The sequence below is a fragment of the Mastigoproctus giganteus genome, chromosome 11 (assembly GCF_048544385.1).
Source record: "Mastigoproctus giganteus isolate SK-2022 chromosome 11, ASM4854438v1, whole genome shotgun sequence".
Taxonomy (NCBI): Eukaryota; Metazoa; Arthropoda; class Arachnida; order Uropygi; family Thelyphonidae; genus Mastigoproctus; species Mastigoproctus giganteus.
The window spans coordinates 25,919,162-25,939,499 of NC_143585.1; the positions used below are offsets into that span (position 1 = coordinate 25,919,162).

General features: G+C 35.7%; 1 protein-coding gene across 1 annotated transcript in view; it reads left to right on the plus strand.

Annotated features, from left to right (window-relative positions):
• LOC150077819 (uncharacterized) overlaps positions 1-18,098 on the plus strand; it is a 45,643-nt gene extending 27,545 nt beyond the window's left edge. Inside the window, exons 6-9 of the mRNA XM_090384372.1 lie at positions 8,895-9,023; positions 11,050-11,262; positions 16,957-17,025; positions 17,997-18,098. Of these exons, the coding sequence (XP_090240498.1) occupies positions 8,895-9,023; positions 11,050-11,262; positions 16,957-17,025; positions 17,997-18,098 (513 nt within the window). The remainder of the gene's footprint in view (positions 1-8,894; positions 9,024-11,049; positions 11,263-16,956; positions 17,026-17,996) is intronic.
• Positions 18,099-20,338: the final 2,240 nt, after the last annotated feature.

Genomic DNA, 20,338 nt, shown 5'->3' on the forward strand with positions numbered 1-20,338 from the left:
CAATGATACTTTGGAATTGGAATTGAAAGGGATCACCACTCTGTGTATTTGGATGTTCAGTCAATGAAAATAATGGCATACCTTTTTGATATAAGAGAAAGCGTGGTTTCAAAGGAGCAGCTTTATTTTGACAAAAATAAATATAAGCAGTCTCACAAGCCCTTTATTAGTTGCTTTCAGTGGCAAAAGCACAATACCACAGTCCAGATGTTTTGCTTGGGCTACATGCATTGCAGATATATTTGCTAATAATTTGTTATTTATTATGTTGGGAAGAAGTTTAGCTAATTTTTTTATAATTTTTTAATACTACTTTTAAAATGCTTGCTTTGACTACATACATTGCAGATATATTTGCTATAATTTGTTATTTGATTTAGTTGGGAAGAAGTTAGCTGATTTTTTTCTAATATTTGAATACTTTTAAAATGCTTTTTCACTTGTTACAGTTATCATTATCACTTATTTAACGGCCTCCGTAGCCGAGTGGTCAGGAGCGGGAGTGCAGTAGCACACGCTCTTTGAGTAGACCGGGGTTCAAGCCCCTGACTGCTGAATACGGTCGATCTGCCAACCCGCACTGGACCAGCGTGGCAGATTATGGTCCATTTCCCTCAGCATGAATTGTTGAGGAGGCTTCCATCCTGCAGTGGGTTGATAATGGCTGCACTTTTACTTTTTTTTTTTTTTATCACTTATTTAATAGAAGTCAAAAGAAACAGAATTTGGGTACTTTCTATAAAACTCCTGAAACTTTTTACATTTCTGACATTTATTATAATTGAATTTTTTTAAACTTTTAATTTCTGATTTCTTTTAATTTCTTGTACAAAAGTTGGAGGTAGGCTTATGTAGCCTGTTCCCCTAGCTCTCCTCATGGATTTGATTCTTGTACTAAGTAGTCTGCCATCCTGCATTTTGTTTTTTGTGTGGTTCTTCCATTTTTCTTGATATCTATCTATCTACCTATCTGTTCCACTCTGTACTCTGTTTTGCATGTAATCTTTGTCTCTTGTCTGTGTTTTTTTGATGATCTGGCCTTGTATGTCCCAATAGAGTCTAAAGAATTTCATCTGTGCAGTCTCTTCTTTTAATATGTTTGAATGGCATGTTGCATAGGTGATCTTGATCAAAATATTTGAAATGAAAGCTCATCACCTGTTTGAAGTTTAGAATCTATTACTAATAGGCTGATAATTATGTTTTGTGGATGTTTTTTCCTTCCCCTATTTTTCAGTAGTTTGATCTTGCTGTTACACTATCACAAATGCTAAAATACCAAACTGACAACTGGCTGTGAAAAATATGAGTTATTCTTTGAGTTTTGTAGCAATCTTTTCATGCCTAGTGAATGTTCAGATAGTGCTTCTCCATAGGTAAGACTAATATAATGTTTAAATGGCATGTTGCATAGGTTATCTTGATCAAAATACTTGAAATGAAAGCACCTCACCTGTATCAAGTTTAGAACCTATTTATTACTAACAGAGTAACAGTCATATGTTTTACAGATGTTTTCTCTCCACTTCTTCAGTAACCATGACCTTGCTGTTTCACCATCACAAAAAACCAAACTGACAACTATTAGTTTGCAGTTCAGTGTATTATAGTGTGACAGTATAACACCATGATCACAATCATTGAAGAAGTGGAGGAGAAAACATCTGTGAAACATGATTTTTAGATTAGTAATAAAGAGATTCTAAACTTTACACAGGTGAAGTGCTATCATTTCAAGTATTTCGATAAGGATAACCTGTGGAGGCAGTACTATCCATAGTATGCAGTATCCATGAAGAAGTTGCTGCAAAATCACCAGAACCAGAGAATAACTCATATTTCTCATTGTAGTTGTCAGTTTTGATCTTTTGGTGTTTTCTGTGACAGCATAAGGGCAAGATCAGAATCACTGAAGAAGTAGAGAAAACATCTGTGAAATGTATAAACAAAATTTAAACTTTATGCAGTTGAAATGCTTTCATTTCAAGTATTCTACTCTTCTTTTAACATCTTAACTCCTTTCCGGAACATTTTTTCCCTGAAAATGTGCCATAACAGTTTGTGTTTTTTATAAATTTTTTAGTAGAAAATACATGGGAGTAATTAACCCATTTGGGCTATCCTGAGTTATCTCGTGTATGCCAAAAAGTTTGCAAATTATACAAATTTTTTAAATAAATTAGCACTTGAGCTAAAAGAAAGGAACAGAAAAAACACTCTTCACTACTCATTATATAAATAAATTTAAAAAAATCAAGTGGAATATACAAGCAGTAACCTCCCACCACAAGCAGTAATCGTGAACTAACTACATTCTGACACATGGCCACCGCAAGTGGATAGGTGAGGTTGGTGTTGCTTACAGGTGGCAGTTCAAGAGGGTGCCGAAATATTTTTCGATATAATTTTCTAATTGGTTAACGCTTATCAGTATTCAGCATTTAGGACGGCAAATTTTATTTTGCTTACTGGCAACACATAGGAACGCATGCTACTGTTCTGACATTGCTGCACAATAAGTAAACACAGTATAAGTAAAATGAAAGCCAGTTGTAAGAAAATCCTGAGAAATCTCGGGATTTATCTGGCTAATGCAAAATTAGTCAGATAAATGCCCGAGAAAATACATTTCAATCCTGAATTTGCAGGTATTATTGTTTGGTTCAGGTATTATTGTATCCCGAGATATTTCGTGTACAGTCAGTCCTCGTATAACACGTGTTTACATTACATGAATTCGATCATACACGATTTATAAATAGGGGAATGATATCTTGTATAACACGAACCGAATTCGCTTATGCACGATTCGCCTTTGTGTTTACAAGAAATGGCAGTCGAACGCAGAATTACCCCAACCGAACGCAACACGATAGGAATGAAGAGAAGATTCTGAAAATGTATTTATGTTTTTTATATCAGTGAAGGGGAAACACATTTCAGGTAAAAACCCACACAATTCCAGCTATCGGTATTATCGCAAATGCAATTATATCGAGTTTACTACCAGTTTATAACAGATTCCACTAGCAGAAACGCAACTGGAAATTGTTTTTATTGTTTTATGGCAGTAACCCCTAGAAATGTGCTTTAGTAAAATGTGAGGTGTTAATAGTGTATCTCTGCCTTACGGTGTTGTTTATTCAGTTGCTACACGCCCGCAGCTTTGTTTATGCATATCAAGTGTGCATCCTCGGTTTGTAATTGTGCTTTATTCCCTAAAAATGAGTAAAATACTTAAAAGGTGTGACACTGCAGATTCAGAGAGAAAAACAAAAGCGATATCGATAAACAGAGGCAGACTGGTTCAAAAGTTCTTACCCAGGAAAATTTATAGTGGCCTCATACTATGGTTTATGGCCAAAATCACACCGGCCTCCGGCCCACCGGGATTTCCCCAGTAAGGCTTATGGCCAGTCCGCCTCTGTCGATAAAAAAAAAAATATGAAATTGTGAAATGCTTTGAGCGAAATGAAAGACCATGTGATATTGCACGTGCTACAGACCTAAATGAGGCAACGCCGAGAATTACAAAGAATGCAGAGAAAATAAAAACAACTTTGATAGCAGGAACAACTCAAAGTGTAATTAAATTCCATTAGATTAAGACACAAAGAATTGGAAGAGATGGAATGGCTGTCATCTGTTTGGATAGAAAATCAAAAAAAAAACAAGTTTGCTTACAATAGAAGCAAAAGCATTAGCAATATTTTATTACGTAATAGTCGTAATAAAATATGTAAGTATTTTTTTACGATTATTTATTGTGTTTGGTAATGTTTTGGTTACAAATGTGTGTTCAATCTTGGGTGGTCGGCACCTAACCCTATTTTTCCCATAGGGCCTGTTGTTTATATTGCACGATTTTGCATTGCACGAGGGTTTCTAGGAACACAACTATCGTGCTATACGAGGACTGACTGTAGTTCCAAATAACTTTTAAAACTAAAAACAAGATATCGCGGGATAATTCATGAAGGGTTAACTTGGCTTCTTTAAATAAATAAAAAACCAGTTCGCTAATTAATGATTAGAGTAACAGGTTTATTGCACATCACATACATGAATAACATTAATAATTAATATCAGTTAAATACAGGATGATTCAAAAAGGACTTTACAACTTCGTAAAGGCGCCTCCGTAGCCAGGTGGGAAGGAGCAGCAGTGCGTAGCACACCCTTCTTGATTAGACCGGGGTTCGAGCCCGTCACCACCAAATACGGAACATGCGGAAAGGTCAGGGAATGACCACCGCACCGGAGCAATATGGCCTTAGTTGCTAATGCTCCTAAAAAACCAAATAACAACATAACAACAACAACTTCGTAAGTATATAGAAATTTATTCAGGAGACTTATAATTTATTGAACTGTCATATTGTAGCAAAAACATCAAGTTTTACCTAGAACAGTCATTTTGGTTCAATGTGACTGCCATTGGTGATATGGCAGACATCCCATCTGAACTCAATTTCCTCCCAAACGCGAAGTAACATGTCCAGCGTAACTTCTTTAACTGCGGTGGTGATTTTAGTTTTGAGCTCAGCAAGATTGGTAGCTAAGGATGGAACAAACACTTAATCTTTAATGAAACCCCATAGAAAAAAGTCTAGAGGTTTAAAATCTGGGGAATGAGGTGGCCATGCTAACGGCCCTGCTTGACCAATCCAACAACCTGGGAAATGGTTATTGAGGAATTCTCTTATCTCCATCAGGTAGTGAGGAGGTGCTCCGTCTTGCTGAAAGTGAAAGCATCCTTCATGGTCATCTTCGTTGAACTGTGGAATGAGAAAATTTTCCAGCATATCCAGATACACAATACCATTGATGGTTGTCTCGTGGAAAAAGAAGGCTCCATAAACTTTTACTTTGCTGAGGGCACAAAAGACATTCACCTTTGGGCTGTCACAAACATGTTCCAGACGTGCGCACGGGTTTTCGCCAGCCAAAATTCTGCAGTTGTGGGTGTTAACCCTACTACTAACATGAAATGTTGACTCATCACTAAAGATTGTTGTCCAGTAATGTTTCGTCTTCCTCTATCCAATGTAGCATGTCTGCACAGAATTCCTGACGAGCAGCCTTATCTGAGTGAGTAATTTGTTGCACCATGGTAAACCGGTATGGCTGCAAGTGTCTTCATAACATGCAGCATCAGCCAAAAAAAAAACTCTCCCATTTCACCCCTCCATTTGTTCCAAATGCCTGTCCAATATTAGCGTCTATTAGCTAATGTTAATAGAGGTGCAGAGATTTGCCTTTAGCCAGCGGGTAGTTGATTGGTGGAATAGACTTCCATATTTGTCATAGCAAACAGAACAACCTGTCTCAACAAAATTCTTGTGACATGAGTACATTGTTGGTCTTCTGGGAGGCTCATTTCCATATTTGGTGCGAAAATTCCGTTGCACCATTGTCACAGATTTCGTTTCTTCAAATCAAAACACACAACGAGCATGCTCTGCTCCTGTGAAATTAGCCATTTTTGAAATTCAAGCCACTAGCGCTCAAAGTGACGGAATTCAGTACTATGGCACTACATCAGTAAAACTTGATATTTTTTGCTACAATATGACAGTTCAATAAATTATATAAGTCTCCTGAATAAATTTCTATACACTTACGAAGTTGTAAAGTCCTTTTTGAATCACCCTGTATAGAAATTTGACAGCAACCTGATAGATCATATAAAACTTTCAAGGTAGAAAACTATCATGTCCATTAGGATGCAGAGGATTCAACCAAAAGTTCTGAAGTCTATCCACAAGCAAATGTATACTAGTGTTTCAAATATAAAAAGATTCCTAATTGAGCTCACCCCATCTACAAATTGAATATTTTTAAACTGTACTGAAATTAAAAAATTGTTCAAATTATAATAAATAATTAATTTTTATTATACAATTCATATAGAGACAAAGAAAATCTTTAATGACTTACAGAATTTTGGTTCTTTTTGGAATAAGTTCATCACTCACCTAAAAACAGAAATATGAGTATAGGTGAAGGATGCCAGAAAAAGTTGAAAAATTTTTGTTGTCATTGTTGTTGGTGGTGGTTTTTAGATGCTTAATCAGCTTGAGCAATATTGTGCCATTTTATATTATATCTGTATATATAATTAAGTTCGGGGCAAAGGCTTCAAGCTATGAAAGCTATAAAAAGGCATTGTACAGACTCCAAATAGAGTAAAACTTTTAAGTAAAAAGCAATACAGTAAACCCCCACTATTCGCGGGGGTTACGTTCCTGAGAAATGTCACGAATACCGAAAACGCGAATACTGAGTTATGGCTCCCATAGTAATAAAGGGGTTCCTTTCCAAAGTATGAAATATATAAGAAAAACTAGTCTAAAATTTTGTCTATGTATGTATTATATGTACCTTCATAATATGACTATGTACATAGTGAAATACAAGCATATGGCATCGAAATGAAAATAAGAAACAATTTAATATTAAATGTAATATTTATTAGAAATTTCAAACAAATCTTTCAAACCAGCACCTTTGCTTGCTAGCGAAAAAAACATCCTGCCAGTTCTATCACCAGTTTCGCTAAAGTGTTGATAAAGGAGTTTTGCCTTTTTGCGAATGATGAGTGAACTTAACGGAATTTTATTTTGAGTTCGGTCTTCTATCCACAGATTTAAAGCCTTTTCCATTTTTTCTAATTTAACATCACGAGTTACTGAGCAAATTTTTGAAGCAATTAACGCGTTTTCACGGACAGTACGGCGGATTTTTTCTTCCGATTTTTTGATTGATCGTACCGTTGACTCATTGATTTTATAATGTTTTGCCACTGAGGAGACATTTTCACCATTAGAAATTTTGTCTAATAACTCAATTTTATTCGCTAATGTCATCACCTTCTTTGATATTTTCACATTTCTCTTTTTATTCGTAGCCATATTTTTGTAGGGGTTAGAAAGAACTTGTCCACAATAAAGTCACTTTCTTCCGTTAACACACTCGAAAAAGTCTGTTTTACACTGCAAAACAGTAGATTTATCATTCTTGTAAGCATATCAATTTATAAACATATAAATTAAAAGCAAACGACGAAACCTTCCATGACAAACGCATAACACATACTGAACAAGGATTAGCGAGAAACATCCACGCTCGCGATTTTGTCACCCCTCTCCCCCCACCCACTGAGCGCTGTTTTGACCGGGAAAGATAATTTTAGCCATGCCCATGTTTTTTATGGCGGAAAATATTCACGGCGCTTTAAAATTCACATTTTTTTAGGTTTCATTTTATATTAAATCGGCGATCGCGAATACGCGAAACCGCAAATACAGATACCGCGAATAGCAGGAGTTTACTGTATGTTACTCCATTGGAGCAGTGTTTTTTTTTTTTTTTTTTTTTTAATTTTGAATAGTGCAGTAAGGCAACTCGTGAAAAAGTGCCTCTCAACATGAAATCAATGCACTAAGTAGCAAACTCTGTTTACTCACAGCTACGTGCAAAAAGAGGTTATGCCCGATACGTACATAGTGTGTTCATGGGTCGATTTCATGTTACAGGCTGAAAAACTGCAAAATAACTCGTGGAGGGGGGGGTGCCTTCTTCCTCCACCTGAGATCAGTTCACTACAGCCCAGTTGAAGAGACTTAAGTACTTTGAGTCCAGTCTATGACAGGACTCAAAGCCACACTTCTCCAAAGGCCGACCGGGCTAGCCGAGTGGGTAAAGTACCTGCCCGGCAACCCAAAGGGCGCGGGTTCGATTCCCGCCTCGGGCTTGGATCAAAGTACTGCAAAAACCTTGGGAGGTGCAATATGGCCACAGAAGCCGATGCGCCAATAACTACCAAATCAAAAAAAAAAAAAAAAAAAACCTTCTCCAAATGAGTGACAAATGGTAAAACTACCATACTGCCATGAAGGACTTAAGCAAATTGCATGTGTCAAAAGCTCAAATGCTTACAGAGACAGTCTGTCTCTTTTTGCCAGCACAGAGCTCACCAAGGATGGTAGTGACAAGTTTAAAAAGATAAAAATAAAGCCGTATCTGTTTATGAACATGTTAAAATAATCTAAAGAATAATTATTGGAAGAAGTTGTAGAAATGGAAAAAAAAAACAAAAAAAAAAACATGTCAGCTGAGATGGTTTGTCTCTTTTACATTCTTAAAGTTTTCACAAGCTGCAATCCTAAAATTTAGACAAACAGAAATATAAAAGTCCACCTAATGAAAATGCCAATGATTAACAATAAATTACATATAAAAAGAAAATAGACATATCTGGGAAGAAAAGGTGTATGATGAGCCCACTGCAATCCACCACAATCTACATGATCTACAGTCATTCAACTTGAATGACCCTACACCAGGGAACATTTATGATAGTTTATAAACATTGGATGATTCTGCAGTTCACCATGGAATATTTATTTGTGTTTTTTTTTTTTTTTTTTTTAATGCAATAATTCTTAATTTAAACTGTAGAGGTGTAACCAAAGTAGTATACAAATCTCCTTTGATATAAAATAAGCACAATTTGTTAATGCCATATTGAAACCTAAATTATTACAAAGTGGGAGTTTATTCTTCTTCCTTATCCTCCTCCTCCCTTAAATAACCATAACTTAAAATTGCGCCTTTTTTGCATATTGTTTGCAAAATTGCTTGAAAAGTATACTCCCATTGTGCCTCTCATGTGGTCTTCCTATATTGAAACTACACGATGGAAATATATTTAGATAATTGCAAGTTAATGGATTTTGCCTCCAGAATAAATTTAATATATAAAGATTTTTTTGTTCTGTTTTTAAACCTCAATTTTTGTAAGCTTTTTTTATAATACATGATACAGAAATAATAAAAAAATTTAAAATTTTAATGTTTTATATAGTTTTATAATATAATCACCAATTTAGGAGAGACCATTCATCCCAGTTAGAGAAATGAGACATGGAGCAACTGGAGCAGAGACAATTGATGATGCTTCTGTTACACCACATACTATGTCCATAGCTGAAATACTACATCATTATTGGAAAATTTGTGTAAGTGAGAATTACTGAAGTGTTTTTTTTTTTTTTTATGACAAATTTTTTGTGTCTATAAATTTTAATTTATATACAGGAAAACAGCATCAGATCAGCTACAGAATCAACTTCAGTGTTTATTGAAGGTATGAAACTCTCAGAAAATAATATCCCCATATATAAAGAATATTATTTTCCACTAATAACATGGTTGTTCTGCACATGATTTACTGGCTAGATCATGGCATATTAAAGGATTTTTTTTATCTTGCCCAGCCTTTTAAAACTTGTGACATACACTGAGTGATCACTGAATTATGACCACCCCTATGAAAACTGAATGCGACCTGTTGACCACGTGAGGTATGAGAGTGTGGAGTTAGTCGACCTATGTAGCATAGATAAGGTTTCGGTGGTTCAGTAGGTAGTAAAATTTCAAGTGTGATGGGTAAAAGGAAGGATTTATCTGACTTTGATAAAGGACAGATTGTGGGTGCTCGACGAACTGGTTCCTCGATTTCCCAAACGGCTGAATTGGTGGGGTGTTCGAGAGCCACCGTAGTTAAAATGTACCAGGACTGGTGTCAAAATGGTCAAACAATGACCCGACAGCAAAACTGCAAAGGTCAGCAAAAGATTGATGTTAGAGGTGTGTGCGGGTGTGATGACTCGTACAGGCGCAGCACTGTTGAAGAGTTGACTACCCAATACAACATGGGCCAACCCCGAACAATACCTGGCATGATCATGCATCGCACGTTAGCACATATGGGCTATACCAGCAGACGGTCCCTACGGCATCCTCTCCTAACCAAGGTTCATCGGTGTAAAAGACTTGCCTGGTGCATAGAGCATGCAAATTGAACATTAGAAGACTGGAAGAAAGTGTGCTGGTCGGATGATTTACGTCTTGTACGGATTTGGCATCAACAACATGAGGCTCTAGATCCGTCATGCTTGGTATCAAAAGTGCGGGCCGGTGGAGGCGGTTGTATGGTGTGGGGCATGTTTCACTGGCAGGAACTTGGACCCCTGGTGCATGTGGAACAACGTATCAGTGGTCTCTGCTATTGTCAACTGTTTGCTGACTGTGTACACCCCGCTATATTACACTTTTTCCCTGAATGATAGGCGCCTCCGTAGCCAGGTGGGGAGGAGCAGCAGTGCGTAGCACGCGCTTCTTGATTAGACCGGGGTTCGAGCCCGTCACCACCAAATATGGAGGATGCGGAAAGGTCAGGGAATGACCACCGCATATCCCGGAGCAATATGGCCTTAGTTGCTAATGCTCCTAAAAACCAAATAACAACAACAATAACCCTGAATGATGATGGTGTCTTCCAAGATGACAATGCGCCGAGCCATCGGGCATTTGTGCAGGAATGGTTTGAGGAACACAGTTCTGACTTCCAGCATATCGATTGGTCTCTGAACTCCCCCAATATCAATCCCATAGAGCACTTGTGGGACACTGTGGAAAGGCATATCAGGCATCTGGATACACCTCCAAACCTGCGTTGCTGACTGCATTACACACAGCTTGGTTGGCCATACCTCCTGAATGCTTCCTACATCTTGTTGAATCAGTGCCACATCAAATAGCTGCTGTACTGAGGGCAAAAGGAGTATTAGGTAGGTGGTCATAATTCAGCGATCACTCAGTGTATTTCAACATGTATTTTCTTATCTATTTATTTTATTATATAATATAGCATATTAATTATCCTATATGTATTACTTAATAACTACACACAGTGACATGCTAATTTAAATCATAATATCAATCTTGGTATGAAACAGGAGCCTATGCTGTATATAACAAGTCTTTAGTTAATTGACAGCAATAGCCTGCAATTAATTTCAGTACATCGGTTATGTTTATTTTTCAGACTTAATATGTAGTAGAGTTAAAAATTGTAATTTAATTAATGCTTGAATATGTTCTTCCAAATTAATCTAATTAGGATTAACATTACTTTCATTTGAAATGAAGAAATTGAATACATAATCTCATCCATTTTCTTCCTTCTCTCACTTTTTTCAGTGCCGATTACGCCTTTCATCTTCTGCTCTCCAACGTTGGTTTGCTAGCTTTGTTGCTTTAGTTATTCTTAGATGCTCTACATACCTTGTTCATTGGCTTAGTCACCCTGCCACCATGTATAATATACTTCAGTTCATAGTTCCTCTACTGTTACTGATTCTACTTTCTTCTGTGGTAGCCGAGGTTAATATAGAAGGACAGAGGATGTTATGGGTAAGTTTAGCTAATAACAAAATTGTGATTAATTTCTATTAATTTAATTATTAATTTCTTTTTTCAGTGAATCAGAGTTGTTGTTTGGCAAATTAAAGTACAAATGAAATCTGAGAAGTTGATAGGAATAGGCATTACACATTAGACATAATGTCTGTTCCTATCAACTTTGTGAGGGGAGGGGATTACATATAAAGACCATCAAGATCCGAAGAAATCTAAAACATGGTCATTTAATTAGAATAAGATCATAATAATATTATGAAATGATTTTACCTGGCCATAGCATCTCAAACTTGTACTGACTGCCCATGAGCCTATCCTGCACCAACTGCCTATAAGCTGCACAAAAGAGTGCCTTTAAAAAATTGTTACTTCAGTGGGGAAGATTACATATATAGACTATACGATTCCAAATAAAACAAGACTTATCTAAAACAAGAACTTTTAAATAAATAAGCAAATGAAGATTTCATTTACTTTATAACAATCTGTATAAATTACAATTTATTGAATACATTGAGTAATATAAAATAGGACAGCTATTGTGTATATATGTAAAATATGAAATAGCCCATTTATACAGGTATCTGTAAAGTTGTATGATTAATTCATTCCTAGAAATTGCTACATAAAGTGAAAATGCATATCTCTGAAACATTTTACCCATGGAAAATAATGTAATTAGAGCATGATATTACTTGGTTCAGAATAATTCACAGATATATAAAATAAATAAATAAAATAAATTTCTGTTTATACTCTGTGTATAGCCAGGGTTAGAAGAGTTTACAGATTCATTTTAACTGTTTAATTGCAGTTAGAGCATGGGTTCAGTCTCATGCATACACCAGCTTCTGCATACATTACCCCGGACCACAATGAGCCTATTTTAATTAGATCATAATAATATATAAAACGATTTTACCTTGCCAGAGCAACTCACACTTTTACTGACTGCCCATGAGCTATTCTGCTGGAGATAGTGTAGCTCTAACAATACTTCATCCAATCCATCTATTTAGTTTGTCTTATCTTAAAATTTATAATTATTGATATTTATCTTTTGTGAGTCTTCCTTGACTCTATGCAGATAATACCACAGCACTAGTGTAGTTACTGGCATGTTGCAAATTGATCTCAGATGCTCGTGTGTGTGAAAATCAGAGGGTATTTGTCACTTGTTTGGAGAAGTGTAGAGTTGAATCCCTACACTTCTCCAAGTGTAGAGATTCAACACTTGGAGAAGTGTAGAATCTCTGGGAGAATATAGGACTTCCTAAGGGCCTATTCAGTCAGTGCTATAGAGCTGATCTTGGGCATAGGGGTCCCCCCCCCTTAAGCTATTCCTGAGGTTTTTCCCTCTGCACAACATGCAAATTGGTCTGTGAGTGTATATATTTACAGATAAAATACTGACTTAGTTTTTTTTTTTTTTTTTTTTATGAGAACCCCAAACACGAGAGGTATTAGAACCTATAGTACTTAGTACCGTGCTTGGGTTGGAGGTTGAGAAGACGAAAGAAGATATTTGTTGACATTGGACTTGAACTTCTGCAAATTGTAATTTTCAGGAAATACGTATGAAGGAAGGTTGTTCCAGAAAACGGCAGTTGAATGAATAAATGAGGAAGATGAAAAGTTGGTTCTGTGGGTTTGAAGTTGGACAGTAAATGGATGTTGGCTGGTGGCGGCACGTGTTCGGACTGTTTTGAAAGAGAGAGCGGGAATTATAGAAGCCAATTCAGAAGAACAGTGCCTCTTAAGCATCTTAAGCCATACTATTCAGAAGAATAGTATGGCTTAAGATGCTGTTGCACTATAAAATCAGCAATAACAGGATAAAAAAATGTTCTTTTTTATACTCCAGCATGACTACAGGTCAGAGGAGTTTTATGGTAAATCATAAATACAAACATTAATTGTATTTAGTAGTCACATGGGCATACTGCACTTTTGCTCCTGACCAATCAGCTATGTCATTTACATCACGTGTGTATGTACTCTACAACTGGCAAAATTCAGATTTGCCAATTGTATTCTACTATTTACTTTACAATTGGTAAAACTGCACAAATTGATATTGGGTTAGATGCCACTAAACCAGTCCTCAGTCAATTCGTGCTGACCTTTTATGTTTAGGGTCCAGTTTAAAAAAACGACGATAAAATTTTAAAAAAATCTTGCAATGCAGTATTGCTTGTTCCATTGTATGTCCAGTATTTGTCTTATATCCATTGTTTTTACAGTGGATATGGAATATTCTTTATGCAACAATGTTGTTTATTTATGTAAATAAAGCAATATGATTAGAACACCACCACCTATAAATACAGAGGCTGATAATTTCAGATCTTGGAGTAATTTCAATGAAGGAAAACTCTCAGTCCATGTGAATATAATTTATCTTTAACTTTTATTACTTATTACTATATTTTTGGATTCACTGTGGAATTCCTATAAACTGGAAAAAAAAAAGTTAAAATCTAACTTCATTTCCCAAAGATTTTGCAGTCTTTCACATTATTTAGCCATCTTGATGGACTTTTGTTTAATTATTTTAAAAAAAACTGATGTAATTTAACAGTCTAAATACTATCAGTTCACATGTATAGCATTTAAATTTTTTTTTTTGTTTGTTTATTTATTTATTAATAATTCATTCCTTCTTTGGTGGTGTGGTAGTATTTTTTAATGAATCCAAACACAGCCAACAGAGGATTTATTGCAATACTTAGCACTTTAAATGCTAGGTAGTGTGGCTTGCTTGTAATCCTGTAGTTGTCCCCCATATCAGCTTGGCATGATCGATGCTCTCTGCCACTCAGTTTATTGAAGTCTGGGTTTGATTCCTGCCAGTGACTGGGGGAATTTCTAAAGCAGGTGGCAGAAGTGATTTTCCTCATAAGTTGTTGCATATTTTTCAGCCTACACAGCATTTAAATTGGCCTGTGAACACACTTCTACAGAAAAATACGCAACAGTGATATGTGCAACAACATCTGGTGCTGTTAAATTAATAATTGTGAATTTATAACCTTATAATTGGGGTTGGTTGTAGCTTTACTCCACAAGTTATAACAATAAACTAAAAGTTACTTGTATTTGCATGAATTTAGTAGTTTCCTATATCAAAATAATATTTTGATAAACTATTGACTGCTACAACGATGAATCCTGCTTGAAATTTGATTTTACTTTTTCGAATTAAACATAACTTGTTAAAAAAGAAAGACCAAAAACAAGAACATACTTGACGTTTTATATTATATGCAGCAACATAGCAGGAAGATTGCAGTGGAATGGACTTATCCTCAAGCCAAGATAAAACTAAGTAGTAGTATCTTGCTTACTAGTGTCACAAACTTCAGCGCTCTCAGGCTATTGCACACAACACTGTTGGAGAAGTAGTATTTTTCACTTCATCCAATATAATTTATCCATTTTCCAATTTATCCATTTTCCAAGAAATTAAAATGTAAATAATTGTAAAGTTATGCACTTGTGTGCAAAACTTGAGGACCAATCAGGATTTCACCAGTAGCTTCTCATAGGAGTGTCCTGGATATGGGAAAAGCATACCAAAGAAACCTCGTGAGGTACAGAAATGATGAAGGAAACAACACCGATGCAACAATGGAAACAAAACGGTACAGAGGGACTTTATTCAAAAATGGCAACACTGGCTGTCATGATACAGATGCATCACTGCCAAAGATGGCACAAAGGGAAGAGGTGGTCCTCAGTTGGAGATATGGCCACCTCTAATGTTGATGCAGGCTTTGCACTGCCTGTCCATACTTAGAACAATGTTGTTGATAAGTTTTTGTGGTAACATCGTCCATTCTTCTGTCAGCACCACCTTCAGCTAGTGAGCATTTTCTGGCAGGTGTGGACGTCCTACTAGGTGTCTCCCCAGAGTGCCCCCTTATGTGTTTGATGGGATTTAGATCTGTAGAATGGGCAGGCCAATCCTCACTTTCCAAAAACATACCGACAGCTGCAGTGCGATGGGGTGTGGCGTTACTCCATAAACACGAGGCGCCTCCGTAGCCAGGTGGGAAGGAGCAGCAGTGCGTAGCACACGCTTCTTGATTAGACTGGGGTTCGAGCCTGTCACCACCAAATACGGAGGATGCGGAAAGGTCAGGGAATGACCACAGCATATCCCTGGAGCAATATGGCCTTAGTTGCTAATGCTCCTAAAAACCAAATAACAAACAAAAAACCAACCATAAACACAAACTCGGGGCCAATGGCACCTCGGAACAGACGCACTTGGGGGAAGGATTATCTCAGTGCAATAGCATGCACTGGTTACAGTACCGTTTTCCAATATCTGGAGTTGTGTACGTCCATCCAAGATAATGCCTCCCCAGACGAGAATACTTCGACCGCCATTTCGATCCTTTTCAGTGATTTGTGTGGTGATACCATGTGCCAACCTCTCGCCAGATTAGCTGACGTCCAGAATCGCTGCTGAGACTGAATCTACTCATTAGTAAAGAGTACCTTACCTGCTGTCCAGTCCTTGTATTCGATGCACTACTGTAAACGATATCTCCGATGGGCAGGTGTTAAAGGGACACAGCTTACTGGCCATTGGGCAAACAGTCCACCTTTGTGGAGTTACCTAGCCACAGTAAACTGCAATGTCCTGTGCTCCTGTGGAGCTGGTTTGCAATGGATCCTGCTGTCTGGTGTTGGTCCCTCTTGGCCTGTAGGAGTATATAGTGGTCATCGTTGGGCGTTTTTTTTTTTTCGTGGGCGACCATCACTGGTCCTTCGAACAGCTGTACCTGTCGTTCTGGCGCCTCCGTAGCCAGGTGGGAAGGAGCAGCAGTGCATAGCACACGCTTCTTGATTAGACCGGGGTTCGAGCCCGTCACCACCACCAAATACGGAGGATGCGGAAAGGTCAAGGGAATGACCACTGCATATTCCCGGAGCAATATGGCCTTAGTTGCTAATGCTCCTAAAAACCAAACAACAACAACCTGTCGTTCTGAAGGCTGACCACACACGTGAGATGATACTATGGACGATACCGAACTCTGCAGCCATACTTCTCGCACTTCGACCTTCCTCGAGCTTCCCAATTATTCGACCCTGGGTAAAGTCATCCAGATGTTGTCTACTGGCCATTTCATTGTCTGTAGCACTGTATGAAACCAAACGAACGTCTGTAACAATCATGCACACCATTCGCTAATTTGCACATAACTGCTGAACTGCTGCTTTTTTCTATTTATGTGAGCCCTCTCATCACGATTCAAATTTTTGCATGTGCACCAGCTTTCTACTGAACGGCCACAGTTATGCAAATCGCCACAGGCTGTTTCGTTTGATTTTGTGGTTGTAACCTTTAGAAATAGTGTTGGTCCTTAAGTTTTGCACACCACTGTACCTTCACATACGCCTTGACATTAACACCTTAATATATGAAAGAGAGTGAATGAAATAAGTTAAAATAAAAAGATATAAACTGAATCAAAAGCTCTTTAAGATTTAGAAATTTTATTTGTAAACATTCCTTTCTCCAGGAAAAAAGGAGTTTGGGAAGCTTTCCTGTTTTCCAGAAGTATTTTGAAAATGCTATCAGCATTAAAATAATAATTATTATGAAATGAAATTTGATCATCACAAATACATGTTGAATTGTTATCAGTTTTTTAAGTTTTACTTTATTTTCAGTGTATGTACCCATCAGAAGAAAGGATGAAAATAATGCAGTTTTTGAAGCAAAATCCACTTCAGATGACGGTAAGTCTTAACACAAGTCAATTTCATTTGAATAACTTAATTATTTAATTTTTATCATTCTTATGCAGATGCCTGCATAATTCAATGTTTTTGCTGTCCTATATTTCCTGTATATAATGTCCTATATTTTCTATGATTTTCAAATTTTGATCTCAGATCTTAATTAGTGAAATATAATATTATTTTAGATAAATGTAGTTACGTATCTGCCAGGTGGGTGATTTCCCCACCCCTCCAAGTTATTTGTACTAAATGGAGGATGAGATAATCCAGAAAAGCAAAAAAATTTATGTTATAAAATAAGAACCATTATTAAATTTTTAATTAAGAATCTTTAGAACAGTAGTTCTGTCAGTGAGGCAAACTTCCCCTACCTCTTTCTGGTTGGAGAACTTGTCAACTGAAACATATCCTGTGAGGTTGCAATGGACTCAAATAAATTAAAAACACAAAATATAAGTTCCAAATGAAATAGAGAACTAAGTATGCTGTAATCAGTAAAGGGAGAAATGGATGCAAATTTTGATTTGTTGAGAAATGGGTTCGTTTGAGTCTAGTTTTCAGGAAGGATTTACTTGAAACTCAACATTTTACTTCAATTGCATTCTCATCTTCTCTAGTGAATTAGAAAGTTTTTCTGATTTTATTAATTTCTACTCTTTATTTTTAGGATGGCAGTCAAAAATACTCACAGTAGTCTGCAGGCTAAATAAGATTTAAAATAGATAAGATAGTCTATATCAGGGATTCCCAACAACCTTTTTGAAATTGAGTACCACTATTAATAAATATTTTTTGTTGTAATAGGGTAAATACTAAAGTATATGCACTGTTGTACCACTTTGCAGCAGTGGTGCAACACTGCGTGTACTACTAGTAATGGATTTACCACAGGTTGGGAACTATGGGCTATATAACATTATTTGTTTTCTAAGATTTAAATCTTTTTTTTTTTTTTCTTTTCTTTTCAGGTATTTGGCTTTTCCATGACCCATGGAACTATTGTAACAGTTGTATTTGCCATTCTGGTTGGCTTTGTCACAAGAATCATCATTACTGAAATTGTAAAGTAATATCTGTTTTTACAAGTGTTTCTGTTACTGTTAAGATGAGGTTTAAAGCTACACTTTTGTTTTGTAAAAAGTAAACCCCTTTGTTATTTGACCAGTTATTTTGCTGTGCTTTATACACACAGGAAATATGCAGTTGAAACATTATTTATAGATAAAACATCTATAACTAAAGTGACCTTATTAATAATCATATACTAATAAAATGGATGCTGTTACAAATTTATTACCTGCATGGTTTCAAAGAACTGGACTGTTTATAATTTGGTTAACATAAAGTAAGTATACATTACTGATATTTACTCCTGTCTCAATGTGCGTAGGAGAATAAGGAAGTTATATATTGAAGATAAAAAAATACAAATAATATAAAACACTATCCTGTACAATGAATTCTAAAATCGTGTGGGCTTGATGATAAAAATAAACATATCTTAAAAGTCTTGGCTTATTGATTGTATATTTGGAACTGAACCTGAACTTGATCCAGTGAGAATGTAATTTGCTTGAAAAATAAATTAATAGAGGAAGAAATTACAACCATCTTGCTAGATGGCACAACTGGCTTATTGATTTTGCAAGTTATTTTCCACCAGTGATGAAAATATGGCAGTGTACAGTTATTCACCTTAATATGAATATTAGTTGTAAATGTGCTTGATTCTTACCCATTAATTTATTTAAATTGCTTGCTTTTTACTGGTCCTGAGTCAAGTTTAGCTTCACATCTATCCGTTAAGTAAGCATAGGTTCTTTCTTCTGCAAACAGCCTCAGTCATTTAAGTATGTTTACTTTTGTCATCAAGAATACATGCATGTACAGATTTTAGAACCTTTATTGCATAGGATCGGGCCTTGTATTATCTGTTTGCACAGTATATTTCACCAGCACTATATCTTGTACCTATAATATTAGAAAAAAATAACAAAAGTCATCTTGTGACTTTTTATTTTTCTTTGCTTTTATTTATTTTTAATTTATCTTTTTTTATTTAAAAAAATGAAATCCAAAACTGGAGATAAAATTGCATCTAAGGTTTCAGTTGAAAGCAATTAAAAATAAGTTCCAGTACGATATATAATAAATTTCTGTTTATTCTCGAGATGGTTGAGAGTCCAGAAGAGTTTACATATTCATTATGACCTTTTACCTATGTTGAAGTAAGGTTAGAGCTGTAATTTTATATTTTATTTTTTCTAGTTCCATAATTCACAACAGACCACACATTTTTCATGGCAGTATGCCTGCTTACTTGTGGCTGTGTATTCAACCACTAGACCAGGCCTGGCTTACACTGAACTGTATTAGTAATAATATAGTTCACTGTAACACATAAATAAATAATATACCTAAGTGAAATAGATAATACATGGGATAAAAAAAAACATCTGTTTTAGTATTTAGTTTGTGATGGACAGCATATTTTTTAGTATATTAATTTATTTTCTTCCTCTGAATAATAATCCTCCTCTAAGTCCCTCTTTCCTGTTGTGTTTTTTTTTTTTTTTTTTTTTAAGAATTTAATTTTTACACTTGTGTATTCCCTCCTTCCCCAATTTTTGCTTGTTACAAATAGAAATTATAGTATAAGAAAACAGTGACACCTTAAATTAATAAGAAACATTCCTTTAATAATTCTCATTCTTAATTATAAATTAAGAGTCATTAATCCAATATTTCATGTGGATATTTTCCAGCTGTGAAAATTAATTCTCTCAAGTTTGGTGCTATGTCATATTGAATGAATCTTAATGTTGCTGATTTTAGTAGTGATCCCCAAAGATTTATGGAATCTCTGCTACTTTGGAGATACTAGTCTTTCTGAAAATTATCTGACATCATTATCCATTAGGAACAAATGCCTCATCCTTCCTTTAAATTATACTCTTTATCTTTTATTTTGTATCTCTTTACTGTTATTCTTCATAAATAAATTAAAAACTTTGTCTTCCATTTACTTTTCCTCTTCCATTCAGTTTAACTGCTTTAAATTAGATTTATCTGGATACCTCTACAGTCATTAATAATATGAGTTTTCTAAATTTTTTAGCTTAATGCTTTACTATAAATATATTTGCTGTATTAAAAATCAGATACAAACTAGCAATTAAGAACAAGCATATAACTCAACTGAACACAACACAGTAGAATGCTACTTTCGAGGTATCCCAGTTTTGTTCTTTTTCTTGCCAATTAAGTTATTCTTTTACATTAGGCTTATAACAGTAATTGACTCTAAACT